The sequence below is a fragment of the Helianthus annuus genome, chromosome 7 (genome assembly GCF_002127325.2).
Source record: "Helianthus annuus cultivar XRQ/B chromosome 7, HanXRQr2.0-SUNRISE, whole genome shotgun sequence".
Lineage (NCBI taxonomy): Eukaryota > Viridiplantae > Streptophyta > Magnoliopsida > Asterales > Asteraceae > Helianthus > Helianthus annuus.
Genome location: NC_035439.2, coordinates 135904507 through 135924106, shown reverse-complemented (window position 1 = coordinate 135924106; position 19600 = coordinate 135904507). Strand labels below are relative to the sequence as shown.

Below are 19600 nucleotides of genomic sequence, written 5' to 3'. Positions count from 1 at the left end.
GAATTTTTTATTTTTTAGAGTTTTTTTTTATTTTTTTAGATTTTTTTGGATATTTTAGAAATTTTTTTATTTTTTAATTTTTTGAGTTTTTAGAATTTTTTGGATTTTTTAGAATTTCTATGATATTTTTATTTTTTAGAAGTTTCTTGATTTTTTAGATTTTTTATATTTTTTATAATGTTTTTTGATTTTTTTTTGATTTTTTTTTTTTTTGACTTTTTAGAATTTTTAGAATTTTTTACAATTTTATTGATTTGTTTTAGTTTTTTACGATTTTTTTTAATTTTATATTTTAAAGAATTTTTTAGAATTTTTAAGATTTTTTAGAATTTTTTTAGTTTTTTTAGAATTTTTAGAATCTTTTTTATTTTTTAGAATTTTATTGGTTTTCTAGATTTGTTTTTATTTTCTAGGATTTTTTGAATTTTCAGAATTTTTAGACTTTTTTACATTTTTTATCTGTTTTAGTTTTTAGGATTTTTTTAGAATTTTTATTATTTTTTAGATTTTTTTTCTAGAAATTTTATATTACTTTATTAATTTTTTTCGATTTTTAAATTTTTTTTAATTTTTTTATTTATTCGTATTTTTAGTCTTTCATGCCCAAACCCATCTTGAATAAAATTCATTTATATAAAAGCTTGTATTTGGGTAATAAGATTAAATCAAAAAACAAACGCCAAAGCGTCCCACATTCATTGCCTCCCCTCGACCTTGACCACGACCCTTTGCGCCGAGGTGGCGTGAAGGCTTGAGCCTGTTCCAAATAGTTGAGGAAAGTTGTCATTTGTAAATCCGGTTTAAGTTTTATTTTACTTCTATATGAAACAAGAAATGCTACAATAACTCTTGTTCTCTCTTCTCTTAAAGTCAACCTAAAAACTATAACATTGTTTATGTCATTGTTTATTAATGTTTCCGGTTTAGGATAAAATACAAAGGCTTCAAAAAATAAGAAGTCGTCGTATAAAGGGTATCAAACGGACTCCGATTGACTTTATTCAAGCGGTATTAGAACCGTTTCATCGAACTCTACAATGTGAGATTTTAAATTTTCACTTTTGGATTTATAGGCTGTAGATTTTAGAATTTTTGTTTATTATCATTGTGTCTTTTCTATATTTGCGTCGTTATGTTGTTTTTCATCGACATTGTGTTATATTTTTCAGCATTGTGTTATATTTTGCTCAACATTGTGTCATCTTGTGTGATCCATTGTGTCTCTGTACACTTCTTATTTTTAGTAGCATTTGTAGAATAACTTAACCCAATGTTTCCAACTAAATCATTGTAGGGACATCTTAATGGTTTATGCTTCATATATCATCATATCTGGTCTAACGTCTAATAGATTATTGTTAAGTGTCAGTTCGTTAGAATTCAAAGATTGGATTTGCATCAACCTTATAAAGAGCAAATTTCATATGAAGTTTTATGCATTTTTGTTAACCCTTTAATAATAAGTTTATTTATAAATTTTTAAAATTAATGAGTAAACTTTTTTAACGATTAGTCCCTAAATTCTATTAGAATAAATTTTTCCCCGGATTATTTGCAAACTCTACTGAAAAGTTGTAAACAAGATAATTTGATATATTACAATACTAGTTTGAGTATCCGTAAATTATATCATTTAACACTATTGACATAAACCTTGAAATGAAAAAAATGTTCCATTATTTATATAAATATTAAATTACATTGAACTGAAAATAATGAAAAGGATAAAATCACAAATCGTTAAAGACTTCTTTATACACCACATGTGTTTATAACTTTATAAATTCAAATTAAGAGAAAACAAACTAACCTCTGCTATGGTGAACTTATCATGCCAAAAATTTAATGCCCAAATAATTATATAAATCTATACGATTCTTTTTTTTTCTTTGGAAGTCCACAAAATCTTTATTAATCACCAAACTGGCTAACAACATATTAACCAGAAAAAAAAAAAAAAGAATACAGCTACATGTATTCAGCCAAAGTTAAACAAACTATATCCCCATACAAGTTAAATAAAAAACAATCCAACTTTCCCAAGTTAATTCTCGCCCCTTAGACCTGCTCCGCATCCATAGCCAAGGATTCGGATCTCCTCGATCAGATTCTCCACGATTACATGTTTACGGTCCATACGACTGTTTGGATGACCAAGTATACGACACAGTTTCGAATGTTGGCCTACATATGATCCAAAACAAAAATGGGTTTTATTAGCTTGTAATAAAATCCCAAACCTGCTACCAACTTGGCATGACCCAAACAGGTGTAACAGGTCCCTAAAATACCTATATAGATGGCTGATGTCTATCCTTAAAAATAAAATTTGTGGGCAATAATTACCAATACATCTTCAAAAGTTGCATAGTGTGACTATTGGGACGTAAGTGTCGACGCGCAATAATCAGATACCGAAAGAACAAATGAATAAACGTTGACAAACATTTATTTCCCATTAGCACTGGACCATATCGCAAAAAGTATCAAGAAGACATCAAGAAACCGAGGATCCTCCAACAGATCATCAACGACTTTCTGAATCAAACTTCCTTTCTCATGATCCATAATGGTGACACTGTTTTCCTTAGTCAAAGTCTGGAAAGGTTGACCAGAATCAAAAGTCAAAGTCAGAAGTCTGGAAGTTTGACCAGAAATAAAGTCAACATCAGAGGTCAAAGTTAGAAATCTGGAAATTTTACAAGAAGTTAAGTCGATGTCAGAAGTTAATGTTAAACGAGAGATCGGAGAGGAACATAATACTATCAATACCCTGCTAACCAATGAGATTACACAAAACGCAGCTTACGCTATTCAAGACGGTTAAATGCAGGAAATAAATACAAAACCAGGTCGCACTCTAACTACTTCGATTTCCGATCCACGTCTTTTTTCGGCTTAAACCCACTTTCAGAAAGAAGTTTTGACAGAAAATTACTACTGTTATCGTCTATATCTCTATCACTAAGCCTGCTTAGAGTGCTTATGAGAGACCAATGAGTCTCAAAGTCTGGTTTGTACCCAAACTGTTGCATTCTTTGTAAAAGCTCCGACGCCTTTGTAAAGTTTCTTTCGAACCGATACCTACTAACCACCGACCCAAACATCCCCTTACTCGGTTGCTCTCCTGCACGAATCATACCGTCGATTAGCTTTTCGCCTTCTAACGTTCTTCCACATTCACAAAGCTTTTCGGTCAAAACTTCATATGTTTTGATACTTGGCGCGAGTTTGTGGTTCAACATTTCGGTATAAAGATCAAGGGCGTCGTCGATCTTGTTACAAACGCTTAAATCTTGAATCAAACGATCGTAGGTTGTTGAATCTGGGATGCTTGCTTTCATCAGCATACTGTCGAGAAGATCGGAAGCTGTGTCGTTTCTTCCATGACGACACATCTTCTTGATTAGATTATCGTAGTTTATGCTATCGGGAACGAGGTCTTTACGAATCATGTTTTCGAGAAACTTTACAGCTTCTTGAAGCTTACCCATGTTCAAAAAACCCGTGACGATTACATTCTGAACAATCGAACAATGAACCCATCTTTTGGTTTCCATTTCTTGACTCAATTTCAAGACTTCCGTGAACTTGTTATCTTCTAAAAGCGATCTTACTACTGCTCGTAGAGATCGGTTGCTTGGTTTCAGGTCTTTTGACATCATTTCGGTTAGATAATAAACAGAACGTGACCCAGATTCACAGTTTGAGAATCCATATACGAGAAAGTTATACGTGACATCGTCAAACTCGAGTTTCTTTTCTTGAATTTCGTCTAGAATCGTATCAACAAATACACTGTTCTTCGAGGCGAAAAGATGGAACATGAGGATGTTATACAAAGTTATATCTATATGTGAAGAACTCTGTTTGACCATTAGATCTTTCAACGAGAAAGCATAACGGTATCGACCCTCGTTGCACATTAACGATACCAACTTACTGTAACTTGAAGTGTAGATGGTTATGTTCTTCTTTAAGATGGCACCGAATACCTCTTTGACTTTCGTCAAGTCATTAACCGCACAATACCCATGAAGCAAAACATTATAAACGTCGACGTTAGGGGTCGTAATATTGGCTAGCATCGTATTTGACATAACGAAAGCTTCTGAAAAACGGTTCTCTTTGCAAAGTCCGCTTAGAAGATGACTATACGCTACCTGATCCAAGCGATAACCGCGTTCTAAAAGCTCGTGGAACAAAAAACGAGCCGTTTTAGTGAACCCGATTCCGCATAGATTTTCAAGAAAACCGTAAAAGATTTCTGTTACTTCATGCGGGTAATCCGTCATTGCATGCTCAAAGAGAGACAAAGATTCCACCACCATATTGTTCTTGCATAACGAATCGATTAAGGTTCTATAATCATTCAACGTAGGTAACCAGTTCTTGTTTCGAATGAAATCGCAGCATTCACGAATGTCACTTGAGTTCCCTTTCTTGCATAAGCCTTTTACTAAAGCGGAATATGTCTCTTTCGTGATTACGACTTTCTTCTTGACCATTTTGTCGAATATTTTCTTTGATTTATGTACGAAACCCCTTTTCGCATACGCTTGAACAAGCAAATTAAGCGTTTCTTCATCGAGATTATCATGTAAATTCGGCGTTTTCTCCAAGAGAGTTGTGAGCGTTTTGAAACCCGAATTAGATGCATGAAACTTTTTCAGTTGTGTTGAAAAACCCGAAACCAACAATTCTTGACCCCAGTGAACCAATTCGTCTATCGTAGCAAGACCGTCATCATTCAAGATAATACGATTATAATCAGGAACCATTGCATCATCTAGAACGTTTATCGTAGTTTGGTCAAAGTCAACTACATCACCGTCTAAATAAAGTCCATTCCCCACACTATCATAAAACTCGGTTTTGGAGAACGCCACATCATTATCCCGCCTCACTTTTAAAACCGATGGATCAATACCCAACAACATAAACGCTTTGGAAATAGGATCTTGTAACGGTGAGTGTTCGATTGATCCTTTTTGCGCCATCGTTTCGACAATCACCTTCACCTCATCAAACCGTCTGTTGTTACAATACCCCGCTAAAAGAACTTTAAACGTTGACGTATCAAGTGTTACACCCTCATCTTCCATTTCAAGAACAATGTCATTGGCATGATTCCACATACCATGCTTAAAAACCGCACTAATAACGGCATTATAAGAATTTTTGTGCGGTTTTAGGCCTCTAGATACAACATTCGACAAATAAAAAAGGGCGTTTTTCAAATGTCCCTCTTTGCAACTCCACCCGATCAAGATTCCAAAGGTTATAGCATCCGGGGTGTAGCCCAAACGCTCAAATTCATTAAGAAATTCAAAAGCTTTTTTTACACCGAGATCTTGACAGATCGAATGTATGATCTTGTTGCCAACCGTGACATCGGGAAAACAATCCATTTCGATAAAAAGACTCATCAAATCATCATAATCCTTTTTCTCACAATAACCACTAGCAATTGCATCAAGAATTAATAAACTCGGCCTTATTCCATAAACATACGCCTTCTTAATCAAATTTCTCGATTCGAGAACATTCCCAACTCTACATAGAACTTGAACGACTTTCTCGTACGTTTCCTTTTCCGCCATACCCATATCAAGCATATCACCACAAACTCGAAAACATAACTTGCTTTCATCCGTATGAACAAGATAATTAACGAGAGTACGATAGCAAGACAACGATGGAACCAAATTCAACCCCCTCATTCGATCATACATATCAACACTCTTTTCTAACTCATCAACACCTACATACCATTCAATCAAACTACTATAAACTTGTTGATCATCCAACAAAATCCCTTCTTTACCCATCTCCAAAACTACCCATTCGGCATCTTTAAACAACCCGACCCGAACCAACAACTGTATCATAACCTTGAAAGACTGATCAAGATGCTTAAAGCTTGTACCTTTTTTAATTCTTGAACCGACCCACTTGAAAAATTTGAATAAAGATGCAACCTTTTTGGCATCAACACCCAATTTCTCAGAATTAGATTGAAAACCCAGTAACAATTCAAGAACATCTTGGGGTTGAAACTCAGACTTCCTCCAAAACTTACGGGTAATTCTAGGGTTTATATAAGACACATCAAGAAGATATTGTTGGACAGAGGGACTAGTGGTTGTGGGGTGAGGTGGTTTGGTTAGAAGATTAGAACATTTGGTTAGGATTGATGTTGTAAGGCTAGAAAGGTTGATTGAGGTTGTGTTTATGTGGGGTTTGTGTGGGTTTGATTGTGGTTGTTTGTTGTTACAGGGTGTGGATGAACAGTGGTGTTTGATGAAGAAAAGAGGGAAGAGATGACTGACCTTTGTGAAGTGGGTGCTTCGTTGGAGATTGAAGACCATTCGGTTGCGGAGGATTGTTGTAGTTTGTGTTCTGGTTCTTGTTCATGGTCGCATTTTGCAGAGTAAGATCTCAGAGAAGAAAACTAGGGCCCAATTCAAGAATCAGACGAGATTAAGGGCATGTTTGGCAAGCTTTTTGAAACAAGTTGTTGACTTATTTTGGTTTTTTTTTTTTTTTTTTAAGTCACATGCTCTAGGATTGTGTTTGGCAATTAGGGTGTATGTGAGACAAACAAGTTAATAAGTGACTCCATACTGACTTTCTCAAAAAGCCAATAAATCAATAAATTGTTTCAAAAAGCTTAGCCAAACATGCCCTAATGGTTGTTGTGGTTGCTTGCGACCTGTTTGTTAATATGGTAAAAGACTCATCAATAGATTGCACAATCTCTGGATCAAGCGGTGGAGACCTTATATTTTTCTTGACAAATACAGGTTCAATTCTCGTGTAGAGTGAGGTACTACTGCTGGGCAATGATAGGAGACCCGAGACCCAGAGAAACCTAGGTTCGATCCTTAAGCCAAACGGGTTTTACCGGTAATTTCACTGTTGTGCCTACGAGCGGGTGGGTTACTGAATTTTCCCCAGAATGAGTGGTGAACTCGCTTTACTCTCGAATTACTCCATTTAGTGCGATTAATACCTCAAAAACACTCGAGATTGATTATGTTGCCTGTTTAAAAAATAATAAAATAAAGCCCACAATGGAATTTTAGAAAAAGCTATAACAAAAAAATCTAAAACAGACACCTTTTTTAGCTTTTACAACCAAGCTAAACCAATCAGAACTACGGATGGCCATTTTTTTTCCAAATACCTATACACGTATTGTATTCGTAAAGATTTTAGGTATTCGGTACATGTGTTGGCATGTAGTTTTATTGATTTCGGTATATGGTAAACTTGATATCGGTACAGGTACAGGTAAAAAAGAGTACTGGTACCGAATTTTATATAGAACTTTAAGTGTTTATTATATTATGTTTTATTTTGTATTATGGTATTTATGGTACTCGTATTGATTTTACCTATTTGGCACTCGTATCATATTGGTACTCGTAACAATTTTATCTATTTGGTATTCATACTATATTGGTACTCATGTTGATTTTATCTATTTAAATACACGTACGAGTGCTCAAAAACTAAAATAAAACAAAATGGTACCAAAACGGGTACCATACCAAGATACTCGTACTTGTACCGTACCGTACCAATATATTTGGTACGGTATTAGGTACCCAGTTTTGTTCAAATTCGCTACCGATATTTTCGGGACGGATATTGTACCCAAGGCTAGCTCTTGGGTTGGCCAACCTGTGCCGTCGCTCGAGGCCCAAATTTTTGAAGGGCCCAAAATGTTTTTATAAGCTTTTAAATTATGTATTTAATATACGCATTCATTTATTATACATAAAAGGAGCGTTGGTGGTGGAGTGGAAAAATCACCTCAAAATAAAAGTGTAGGTCTCAAGTTTAAGGCTTGGCTCAACCACCAAGGTCTTTTTTTTTAAGTCATTACCTCTTACCACAATTTTGGGCCCATGTTTTTACTTCGCTCAAGGCCTAATTTATTTTGAGAGTTTTCGAAGACGACTCTGACTGTACCAATCTCATCTCTAATCAGAACGCACTAAGTTAGCTCCCACTAGCTAAGACGGTTAGTACAAGCCGATGGCTAGGGGCTTTTTTTAGTGTTTAAATAACAGCTAGGGTTTTTTTTTCTTGTTAGCCAGCGGCTAAAGGATTTTTTATATTTAGCATGGCTAAGGCGTTATTTTTTGTTTAGCCAACGATTAACTTGACTATTGGCAACGGCTAAAAAGACGTCTACTTTGGAAAAAAAAATTGTCAAATTTGTTTATTTTTTTAACTAGAAAATAACCACCCAATATTGTGTTTCGATATTCAAAAAAATAGTTGACACACCGCGTGTTCTTAACCTTCTAGTTATTGCATTAGTTAAGGTGTATGTAAAACATGTGAGCTTTCTAACTAGGTTGGTACATGTGATCGAAGGATGAAAGATAAATTATGTGATCAGAAGAATGAATGATGACTAATTAATTAATTATTTAATTAATTAAGGTGGTGTCATGTAAGATGTGCCTACTTGCTAACAGGGTGATACATGTGATTGAAAGATAGAAGATAAATCATGTGATAAAAGGAATCATGATTAGTTAATTAATTAAGGTGGTGCCATGCAAAATGTTTGTGCTTACTGTCACACCCCAACCGATGGCGGAATCATCGGGGCATGGCACTGAGCGAAACAGATTGTCCAGAAGTTTCCACAACAACTATCATTACTATTTAGTTTAAATAATACGTCCCATACCGTATCCCAAATAGTAAAACAAATTATTACAGATAACAACTAGTCAAATGTTCAGTTCCGACAACTCAGATTCAAATATAAATATAGATATTGTTCAAATGCTTCTAGAGACTCGATCTGCAAGATCTACAGACAACTATGCTCTAGACGCTTATTCTAAGCTCGCCTTCCTAGCAGATAAGCATCCCAATTGCCTGTCACATACGTTAAAATAAAGTCAACACATAAAATGTAAAGGTGAGCATACAAGTTTGATAATAGCATATAGAGTTCGAAATTCTTTACGCATAACCAACACGTACACAGAGGAAAACGAAGCATGTTAATTATCGACATGGATCTATCGATACTAATGACTGCGGGTTGACTGCCCGAGGCAGTTCGCAATACATGATTACCACCGTAATCTATGCAAGTAATTGTCCTTAACAACCCCCGTGTGAACGGGTGCTGAGTCTAAACTATAGTACTATCGTCGTTAAGGCAGGTAGACAACATTCCACGTGTAAACATAACAACAAGCATTCATTTAGTCACGTAATACATGCAGGACGGTTAGCGTTTAAAGTAATTGAGTAGTGTGTTCGATTGTGATTTAGATAAGTAACGTATGTAACACCCAAAAGTGCTAAAGCAAAAAGGGTTCGAGTATACTCACAGCGATTGATTGATGGATTGAAGGGAGCGCTTGAGAGTAGGGTTAGCCTGAATAGTTCGATAGCATAACGATGAGTAGCGCGTTAAATGGAAATAAGTGATGATGGGTCGAACAGCCTGGTCGATCGAACTGTAGGTTCGATCGAACGGGTTGTTCGTTCGGTTAGACAGTCCGTTCGGACAGCCTGTTCGATCGGTCGGTAGGCTCGATCGGTTGGACTGTTCGAGTGGATTATTTCTTCCTTTGAGTAGGATGTGTTTGTATATGATGGCTTGTTCTTTTGAAGTTTTCGTTGTAATATTTGAGAACACTGAAGTGTCCTTACCTTTCAGGTCAATCGATCGAATGGCCTGTTCGATCGGCCGGATTAACCGATCGGTTAGGTACTTCAGAATGGGTCCTCAGTGGGATGTCACCTGATCGGACGGCATGTTCGATCGGGTGGCACTCCAATACGTCGAACGAGTTGAAAATCGATTAAGTGTTGAAGCATAGTATCTCATGATCCGAAGAGTAATTCAACCCAAGCCGTAGTTCGATCGAACCGCACTTCATTCAATACTAGGCTTCCTGAAATTGTTAAGGAGTGGGGCCATGTGCTAGCCGATCGGTTGGGCTGTTCGTTCGAATAGCCTGTTCGATCGGTCAGCATTCTGACATGGTCGGCATGTTCGTCTAACACTTGGATGTTCTGATTGTTTGACGTTATATCGAGGTATTTTGACAACGAGTTGAACCATGGCACCTTCGTTCTTACTTGTTTCCCCTGCTCGGACATGAATCACCCAAGTCCGGCCGGTGAACGTTTCGGAATGGTAGTTTAACGTTTAACCCAAAATCGGTGAACCTCGTAGATAGAATCCGAATCTTGAACCACACAACCATTAGAATAATTAGTGAGTTGGCTCAAGCTCCGTTTCTACCGGTTTGAAGGCATTGAGTGTAAAAGAGTTGAAAGAAAGTTGGAAATCCTTCTTTCAATCCTTCACACCATGTAAATGTTCAGATCTGCGATAGATCTTAGTTGTTTATGTGGAAATCGGCTAGATCCAAGTGATTCTTTGTGGATTGAGGCCAAAACATGAAGTTCTTGAAGAACACCATGATGACATCATCCTAGAATACTTAGATCTTGATGATTTCATGGTTAGAAACCAAGATTTGAAAGATAGGAAGGTGTAGGTGTGAGCACAGATAAAAAACGTACAAGAATTAGGATGAAATCTTACCGGGATTGAGAGAAATCTGAGAAATAGTGAAGAACACGAGCTGGTCGGTCAGAGGGTTTCCAAAAGTGGAAAGAATGACAATGACATGCCTATTTATAGGCTTCCAAAAGGGGAAAGAGCTGGCCGATCAGCCAGGCATCCCGATCGGACAGTCCGTCCGATCGGCTGGGCTGTTCGATCGGTTAGGAGCCTGATCGATCAACAGCCTGCGTTGAGCATTCAGTGCGATGATTTCTGATATTTCGATTTCGATTGAAAACGATATGAATACGATAGAGTTTCCTATTCAAATTACTTTTAATCCCAACCACTATATCCACCATATCTACATACAAGCATCTATATTTCATACTATCCTTTCGTCACTAATCACCATAATTCGATTTCGATTAAGTTCGATTGAGTTTTGAGTTTCGATTCGATTGATCACCACACATAACATAAAGTAAGCATGCATAGGGTACACGTAAGGCACACACACACACACGTAATATAACACCAAATTCGCATAATGGTGACACTGTTTTCCTTAGTCAAAGTCTAGAAAGGTTGACCAGAATCAAAAGTCAAAGTCAGAAGTCTGGAAGTTTGACCAGAAATAAAGTCAATCTAAATTCAAATTATTGTTCAAATGAACAAAGTATAAATCTTTTTCCAAATAATTGTCTAAATGCAGCAGTTTTGATACCCAAATAAAGTCGAACCAAATTGATCACCATCGTTTAAGTCATAGTATAAATCTTATTTTGATGAAGGGTTGCGTTAAACTTACCCCGCCACCCCCTCCATTTCAACTCGTTGTCAAATCTCTAATACTCTTCCCTTACACAATAATATAAAACAAAAAAAAATCCCCTTAATTTGACGTCTGTCAGGGTACGATGAAAATTTTAGGGGGTGGGTGGGGTATGTTTCGCCAACGCCTTAGCAAATTGTCTAAATGTAACACCTTTCACACTGAAGTCAAACTAAATTCAAGAATAATATCTTGAAAGTCAAATGGGTAATTCTATACACACCCCTTTAATAATACAATTTGTTTAAGTATTTTAAAGGTATTATTTATACCAGTTGTTTGAATTACCCAGCCATGCAAGCTTTGTTGGGAGTCGTCGACAGATTTCTTGCTGGAAAAAAATTTAAGTAAAAGAAAACACCGAAAGCGAAGGCGTCCAACCCTTTTATGTAGGCACATTACAAGATAACACACATACAAACATGAATCATATAATGTAAATGATCTAACGAAAAAAAAAAAACGAAACCTCACAACATACCTGATTTGTCGAAAATCAACGCTTCATTAGTATCCTTAACAGAACCACAATCACTAAAACCTGAAATTTTTAGTTAAAATCAGGATTCAAGACGAAAAAAAAAAACAAATAAATTCAAAATAGGATACGTATGGCATACTAAGAAAATTGCAGTTGACTATGAATCGGAACACATACCTTCAAGATCAAGATTGAAGATGTATGAGCAGATATATTAAAGCTTGTGGCGATTAAAAAAATAGAAGAAAAAAAAATCGAAATCAGAAAAGAAACAAATAGACACAATATTGCGATCGAACATGAATCAGAATACATACCTTGTAAGTATAGATACAGAATGAGCAATTTCAAAAAGAAAATACAAACGCAGCTTACGCTATTCAAGACGCTTAAATGCAGGAAATAAATACAAAACCAGGTCGCACTCTAATTACTTCGATTTCCGATCCACGTCTTTTTTCGGCTTAAACCCGCTTTCAGAAAGAAGTTTCGACAGAAAATTACTACTGGTATCGTCTATATTTCTATCACTAAGCCTGCTTAGAGTGCTTATGAGAGACCAATGAGTCTCAAAGTCTGGTTTGTACCCAAACTGTTGCATTCTTTGTAAAAGCTCCGACGCCTTTGTAAAGTTTCTTTCGAACCGATACCTACTAACCACCGACCCAAACATCCCCTTACTCGGTTGCTCTCCTGCACGGATCATAGCGTCGATTAGCTTTTCACCTTCTATCGTTCTTCCACATTCACAAAGCTTTTCGGTCAAAACTTCATATGTTTTGATACTTGGCGCGAGTTTGTGGTTCAACATTTCGGTATAAAGATCAAGGGCGTCGTCGATCTTGTTACAAACGCTTAAATCTTGAATTAAACGATCGTAGGTTGTTGAATCTGGGATGTTTGCTTTCATCAGCATACTGTCGAGAAGATCGGAAGCTGTGTCGTTTCTTCCATGATGACACATCTTCTTGATTAGATTATCGTAGTTTATGTTATCAGGAACGAGGTCTTTACGAATCATGTTTTCGAGAAACTTTACAGCGTCTTGAAGCTTACCCGTGTTCAAAAAACTCGTGACGATTACATTCTGAACAATCGAACAATGAACCCATCTTTTCGTTTCCATTTCTTGACTCAATTTCAAGACTTCCGTGAACTTGTTATCTTCTAAAAGCGATCTTACTACTGCTCGTAGAGATCGGTTGCTTGGTTTCAGTTCTTTTGACATCATTTCGGTTAGATAATAAACGGAACGTGACCCAGATTCACAGTTTGAGAATCCATATACGAGAAAGTTATACGTGACATCGTCAAACTCGAGTCTTTTTTCTTGAATTTCGTCTAGAACCGTATCAACTAATACACTGTTCTTCGAGGCGAAAAGATGGAACATGAGGATGTTATACAAAGTTATATCTATATGTGAAGAACTCTGTTTGACCATTAGATCTTTCAATGAGAAAGCGAAACGGTATCGACCCTCGTTGCACATTAACGATACAAACTTACTGTAACTTGAAGTGTAGATGGTTATGTTCTTCTTTAAGATGGCACCGAATACCTCTTTGACTTTCGTCAAGTCATTAACCGCACAATACCCATGAAGCAAAACATTATAAATGTCGACATTAGGGGTCGTAATATTGGCTAGCATCGTATTTGACATAACGAAAGCTTCTGAAGAACGGTTCTCTTTGCAAAGTCCGCTTAGAAGATGAGTATCCGCTACCTGATCCAAGCGATAACCGCGTTCTAAAAGCTCGTGGAACAAAAAGCGAGCCGTTTTAGTGAACCCGATTCCGCATAGATTTTCAAGAAAACCGTAAAAGATTTCTGTTACTTCATGCGGGTAATCCATCATTGCATGCTCAAAGAGAGACAAAGATTCCACCACCATATTGTTCTTGCATAACGAATTGATTAACGTTCTATAATCATTCAACGTAGGTAACAAGTTCTTGTTTTGAATGAAATCGCAGCATTCACGAATGTCACTTGAGTTCCCTTTCTTGCATAAGCCTTTTACTAAAGCGGAATATGTCTCTTTCGTGATTACGACTTTCTTCTTGACCATTTTGTCGAATATTTCCTTTGATTTATGTACGAAACCCCTTTTCGCATACGCTTGAACAAGCAAATTAAGCGTTTCTTCATCAAGATTATCATGTAAATTGGGCGTTTTCTCCAAGAGAGTTGTGAGTGTTTTGAAACCCGAATTAGATGCGTGAAACTTTTTCAGTTGTGTTGAGAAACCCGAAACCAACAATTCTTGACCCCAGTGAACCAATTCGTCTATCGTAGCAAGACCGTCATCATTCAAGATAATACGATTATAATCAGGAACCATTGCATCGTCTAGAACGTTTATCATAGTTTGGTCAAAGTCAACTACATCACCGTCTAAATAAAGTCCATTCCCCGCACTATCATAAAACTCGGTTTTGGAGAACGCCACATCATTATCCCGCCTCACTTTTAAAACCGATGGATCAATACCCAACAACAAAAACGCTTTGGAAATAGGATCTTGTAACGGTGAGTGTTCGATTGATCCTTTTTGCGCCATCTTTTCGACAATCACCTTCACCTCATCAAACCGTCTGTTGTTACAATACCCCGCTAAAAGAACTCTAAAAGTTGACGTATCAAGTGTTACACCCTCATCTTCCATTTCAAGAACAATGTCATTGGCATGATTCCACATACCATGCTTGAAAACCGCACTAATAATCGCATTATAAGAATTTTTATGCGGTTTTAGGCCTCTAGATAAAACATTCGACAAATAAAAAAGGGCGTTTTTCAAATGTCCCTCTTTGCAACTCCACCCGATCAAGATTCCAAAGGTTATAGCATCCGGGGTGTAGCCCAAACGCTCAAATTCATTAAGAAATTCAAAAGCTTCTTTTACACCGAGATCTTGACAGATCGAATGTATGATCTTGTTGCCAACCGTGACATCGGGAAAGCAATCCGTTTCGATAAAAAGACTCATCAAATCATCATAATCCTTTTTCTCACAATAACCACTAGCAATTGCATCAAGAATTAATAAACTCGGCTTTATTCCATAAACACACGCCTTCTTAATCAAATTTCTCGATTCGAGAACATTCCCAACTCTACATAGAACTCGAACGACTTTCTCGTACGTTTCCTTTTCCGCCATACCCATATCAAGCATATCACCACAAACTCGAAAACACAACTTGCTTTCATCCGTATGAACAAGATAATTAACGAGAGTACGATAGCAAGACAACAACGGAACCAAATTCAACCCCCTCATTCGATCATACATATCAACACTCTTTTCTAACTCATCAACACCTACATACCATTCAATCAAACTACTATAAACTTCTTGATCATCCAACAAAATCCCTTCTTTACCCATCTCCAAAACTACCCATTCGGCATCTTTAAACAACCCGACCCGAACCAACAACTGTATCATAACCTTGAAAGACTGATCAAGATGCTTAAAGCTTGTACCTTTTTCAATTCTTGAACAGACCCACTTGAAAATTTTGAATAAAGATGCAACCTTTTTGGCATCAACACCCAATTTCTCAGAATTAGATTGAAAACCCAGTAACAATTCAAGAACATCTTGGGGTTGAAACTCAGACTTCCTCCAAAACTTACGGGTAACTCTAGGGTTTATATAAGACACATCAAGAAGATATTGTTGAACAGAGGGACTAGTGGTTGTGGGGTGAGGTGGTTTGGTTAGAAGATTAGAACATTTGGTTAGGATTGATGTTGTAAGGCTAGAAAGGTTGATTGAGGTTGTGTTTATGTGTGGGTTTGATTGTGGTTGTTTGTTGTTACAGGGTGTGGATGAACAGTGGTGTTTGATGAAGAAAAGAGGGAAGAGATGACTGACCTTTGTGAAGTGGGTGCTTCGCTGGAGATTGAAGAGCATTCGGTTGCGGAGGATTGTTGTAGTTTGTGTTCTGGTTCTGGTTCTTGTTCATGGTCGCATTTTGCAGAGTAAATGGTTGTGGTAGGTAGCGGCAGCTTATAGCCCGTTTACTAACTATTTCGGTAAATCCGTAACATTACTTTTTTAAATATTAAAAAGTTCTATTTAAGTAAAAAAAATTTGTTAATATGGTGAAAGACTCATCAATAAAGCACACAATGATCTATGGATTAAGCGATGGAAACCTTATATTTTTCTTGAGAAATACAGGTTCAACTCTTATTTGGTGAGTTGGTGTAGAGTGAGGTACTTTCCTGTTGGGTAATGATAGAAGACCCAGAGAAACCTAGGTTCGATCGTTAAGCCAAACGGGTTTATCGGTAATTTCATTGTCATACCTACGGGCGGGCGGGTTACTAGATCTTCTTCAGAATTAGTGGTGAACTCGGTTTACTCTCGGATTGCTCCATTTGGTCCGGTTAATACCCCAAAAGCACTCAAGATTGATTATATTGCCCATTCAAAAAATAATAAAATAAAATAAAGCCCGCAATAGAATTTTAGGAAAAGCTATAACAAACAAATCTAAAATAGACACCTTTTTTAGCTTTTACAACCAAGCTAAACCAATCAGAACTATGGATGGCCATTTTTTTCCAAATATCTAGTGTTGTATTCGTATGGATTTTAAGTATTCGGTACATGTGTTGGCACGTAGTTTATTAATTTCGGTATTCGGTAAACTTGATATCAGTACAGGTACAGGTAAAAAAGAGTACTGGTACCGAATTTTATATAGAACTTTAAGTGTTTATTATATTATGTTTTATTTTGTATTATGGTATTTATGGTACTCGTATTGATTTTACCTATTTGGCACTCGTATCATATTGGTACTCGTAACAATTTTATCTATTTGGTATTCGTACTATATTGGTACTCATGTTGATTTTATCTATTTAAATACACGTACGAGTGCTCAAAAACTAAAATAAAACAAAGTGATACCAAAGCGGGTACCGTACCAAGATACTCGTACTTGTACCGTACCAATATATTCGTTACGGTATTAGGTACCCAGTTTTGTTCAAATTCGCTACCGATATTTTCGGGACGGGTACTGTACCCAGGGCCAGCTCTTGGGTCGGCCAACCTGTGCCGTCGCTCGAGGCCCAAATTTTTTAAGGGCCCAAAATGTTTTTATAAGCTTTTAAATTATGTATTTAATATACGCATTCATTTATTATACATAAAAGCGTTGGTGGTGGAGTGGAAAAAATCACCTCAAAATAAAAGTGTAGGTCTCAAGTTTAAGGCTTGGCTCAACCACCAAGGTCTTCTTTTTTTTAAGTCATTACCTCTTACCACAATTTTGGGCCCATGTTTTTACTTCGCTCAAGGCCTAAATTATTTTGAGAGTTTTCGAAGACGACTTTGACTGTACCAACCTCATCTCTAATCAGAACGCACAAGTTAGCTCCCACTAGCTAAGACGGTTAGTACAAGCCAATGGCTAGGGGCTTTTTTTAGTGTTTAAATGACAGGTAGTTTTTTTTTTCTTTTCAGCCAGCGGCTAAAGGATTTTTTATATTTAGCCGATGGCTAAGGCGTTGTTTTTTGTTTAGCCAACGATTAACTTGACTATTGGCAACAACTAAAAAGACGTCTACTTTGAAAAAAAATTGTCAAATTTGTTTATTTTTTTAACTAGAAAATAACCACCCAATATTGTGTTTCGATATTCAAATTCAAAAAATAGTTGACACACCGCGTGTTCTTAACCTTCTAGTTATTGCATTAGTTAAGGTGTATGTAAAACATGTGAGCTTTCTAACTAGGGTGGTACATGTGATCAAAGGATGAAAGATAAATTCTATGATCAGAAGAATGAATGATGACTAATTAATTAATTATTTAATTAATTAAGGTGATGTCATGTAAGATGTGCCTACTTGCTAACAGGGTGATACATGTGATTGAAAGATAGAAGATAAATCATGTGATAAAAGGAATTATGATTAGTTAATTAATTAAGGTGGTGCCATGCAAAATGTTTGTGCTTACTAAGTAGGGAGGCAAGTACAAACATTTTGCATTAGTTAAGGTGTATGCAAAACATGTGAGCTTTCTAACTAGGGTGATACATGTGATCAAAAGGTGAAAGATAAATTATGTTATCAGAATAATGATTACTAACTAATTAATTATTTAATTAATTAAGGTGGTGTCATGTAAGATGTGCCTACTTGCTAACAGGGTGATACATGTGATTGAAAGATAGAAGATAAATCATGTGATAGAAGGAATCATGATCAGTTAATTAATTAAGGTGAGGCCATGAAAAATGTTTGTGCTTACTAACCAGGGAGATACATGTGATTGAAAGATAGAAGATGAATCATGTGATTCAAGGAATCATAACTCTTCGAATTCACAAACCAAAAAACGTGAACACTATATTGCGGGTCATGGTAAGATTGCTATATAAATTCTAACTCTGAGTATATCTTTATATATCAATATATCTTGCTAGCTAAAAAATTGAGGTTGAAATATCATGTGGCCCAAGATCGTGCGAGTTGTAATCTGTTTGTTCCTTTTATTTGTAACTCAAGATTATTATATGACTCGAGCATCAAGAGTGGCAAAGATCGTGCCTAAGATTAATCATCATCAAGTTGATGACCAAGGTTTCCCGCAGGTGGCTTATGGGCTACATAAAAGCGGCCCATCTCCTCCTGGTCAAGGGCATCATCATGTTAATAAACAAGGTTTAGAACAGGTGACTTATGTTCTAGGCAAAAATGGCCCATCCCCTGGCGTTGAGCATCATCATGGTAATAAACAAGGTTTAGAGCAGGTGACTTATGTTCTAGGCAAAAATGGCCCATCCCCTGGAGCTGGGCATGGCGGTGGGCATCATGGCGGTGGTGGGCATCATCATCAGATTGATAACCAAGGTTTTTCGCAGGTGGCTTATGGGCCACACAAAAGCGGCCCATCTCTTCCTGGTGTTCTAGGCAAAAATGGCCCATCCCCTGGCGCTGGGCATGGCGGTGGGCATCATGGCGGCGGTGGGCATCATCATCAGGTTGATAACCAAGGTTTTCCGCAGGTGGCTTATGGGCCACACAAAAGTGGCCCATCTCTTCCTGGTCAAGGGCATCATCATGTTAATAAACAAGGTTTAGGGCAGGTGACTTATGTTCTAGACAAAAGTGGCCCATCTCCTCGTGTTTAGGGGCATCATCTGTAACATCCGTCGAAAACGGATCCCTGAAACCCAACTTGAATTATAAACCGAGTTCGAAATGTTATAAATAAAGTGTGAAATTTTATTCTCCTTGTTGGCATTAATGTTTGGTTAATTGGATTGAAATAATTAAATTACTAAAAGAATATATGTATGTTTAAATTAAGAGTAAATTTCCGTTTTGCTCCCTGTGGGTAATTACTTTAACGGTTTTGCCCCAAACCTTTAAAAATAGTCATTTTCCTCCAATAGTTTGCCATGGTTTTTCCATTTTGCTCCCCGCCTCTAACTCCATCCAAATTGTCTGTTTTTCCATTTTGCTCCCCGCAATGAGCAAAATGGAAAAACCATAGCAAACTATTGGAGGAAAATGGCTATTTTTAAAGGTTTGGGGCAAAACCGTTAAAGTGACCAAACCACAGGTAGCAAAACGGAAGTTTACTCTTAAATTAATCTTGGTTAGTTTCGTCGGTTTTCCTTAGATTTTATATGCAGGGACTAAATTGCAATTTATGTAAACTGTTTAACATTAAAGGTTAGTT

General features: G+C 36.7%; 2 protein-coding genes across 5 annotated transcripts; one reads left to right on the top strand and one right to left on the bottom strand.

Moving 5' to 3' along the window:
* Positions 1-2191: 2191 nt before the first annotated feature.
* On the bottom strand, positions 2192-15872 carry LOC110868689 (pentatricopeptide repeat-containing protein At5g15280, mitochondrial). 2 transcript variants are annotated; one of them, XM_035975317.1, is made up of 4 exons: positions 12195-15872; positions 12055-12097; positions 11878-11937; positions 2192-2598 (listed from the first exon to the last, which is right to left on the bottom strand). In XM_035975317.1, the coding sequence occupies exon 1, from the start codon at positions 15803-15805 to the stop codon at positions 12308-12310; it is 3498 nt and encodes a 1165-aa protein (XP_035831210.1). In that variant the 5' UTR covers positions 15806-15872; the 3' UTR covers positions 2192-2598; positions 11878-11937; positions 12055-12097; positions 12195-12307. The 2 variants fall into 2 exon arrangements, with proteins under 2 accessions (XP_035831210.1, XP_021973616.1); XM_022117924.1 differs by having other exon boundaries at positions 12055-15872.
* Positions 15873-18150: 2278 nt separating this feature from the next.
* On the top strand, positions 18151-19162 carry LOC110867351 (oleosin-B4-like). 3 transcript variants are annotated; one of them, XM_035975315.1, is made up of 2 exons: positions 18151-18276; positions 18507-19162. In XM_035975315.1, the coding sequence occupies exons 1-2, from the start codon at positions 18199-18201 to the stop codon at positions 19044-19046; spliced, it is 618 nt and encodes a 205-aa protein (XP_035831208.1). In that variant the 5' UTR covers positions 18151-18198; the 3' UTR covers positions 19047-19162. The 3 variants fall into 3 exon arrangements, with proteins under 3 accessions (XP_035831208.1, XP_035831209.1, XP_021972115.1); XM_035975316.1 differs by lacking the exon at positions 18151-18276 and having other exon boundaries at positions 18283-18576; positions 18655-19162; XM_022116423.1 differs by lacking the exon at positions 18151-18276 and having other exon boundaries at positions 18283-18681; positions 18826-19162.
* The last annotated feature ends 438 nt before the right edge of the window (positions 19163-19600 follow it).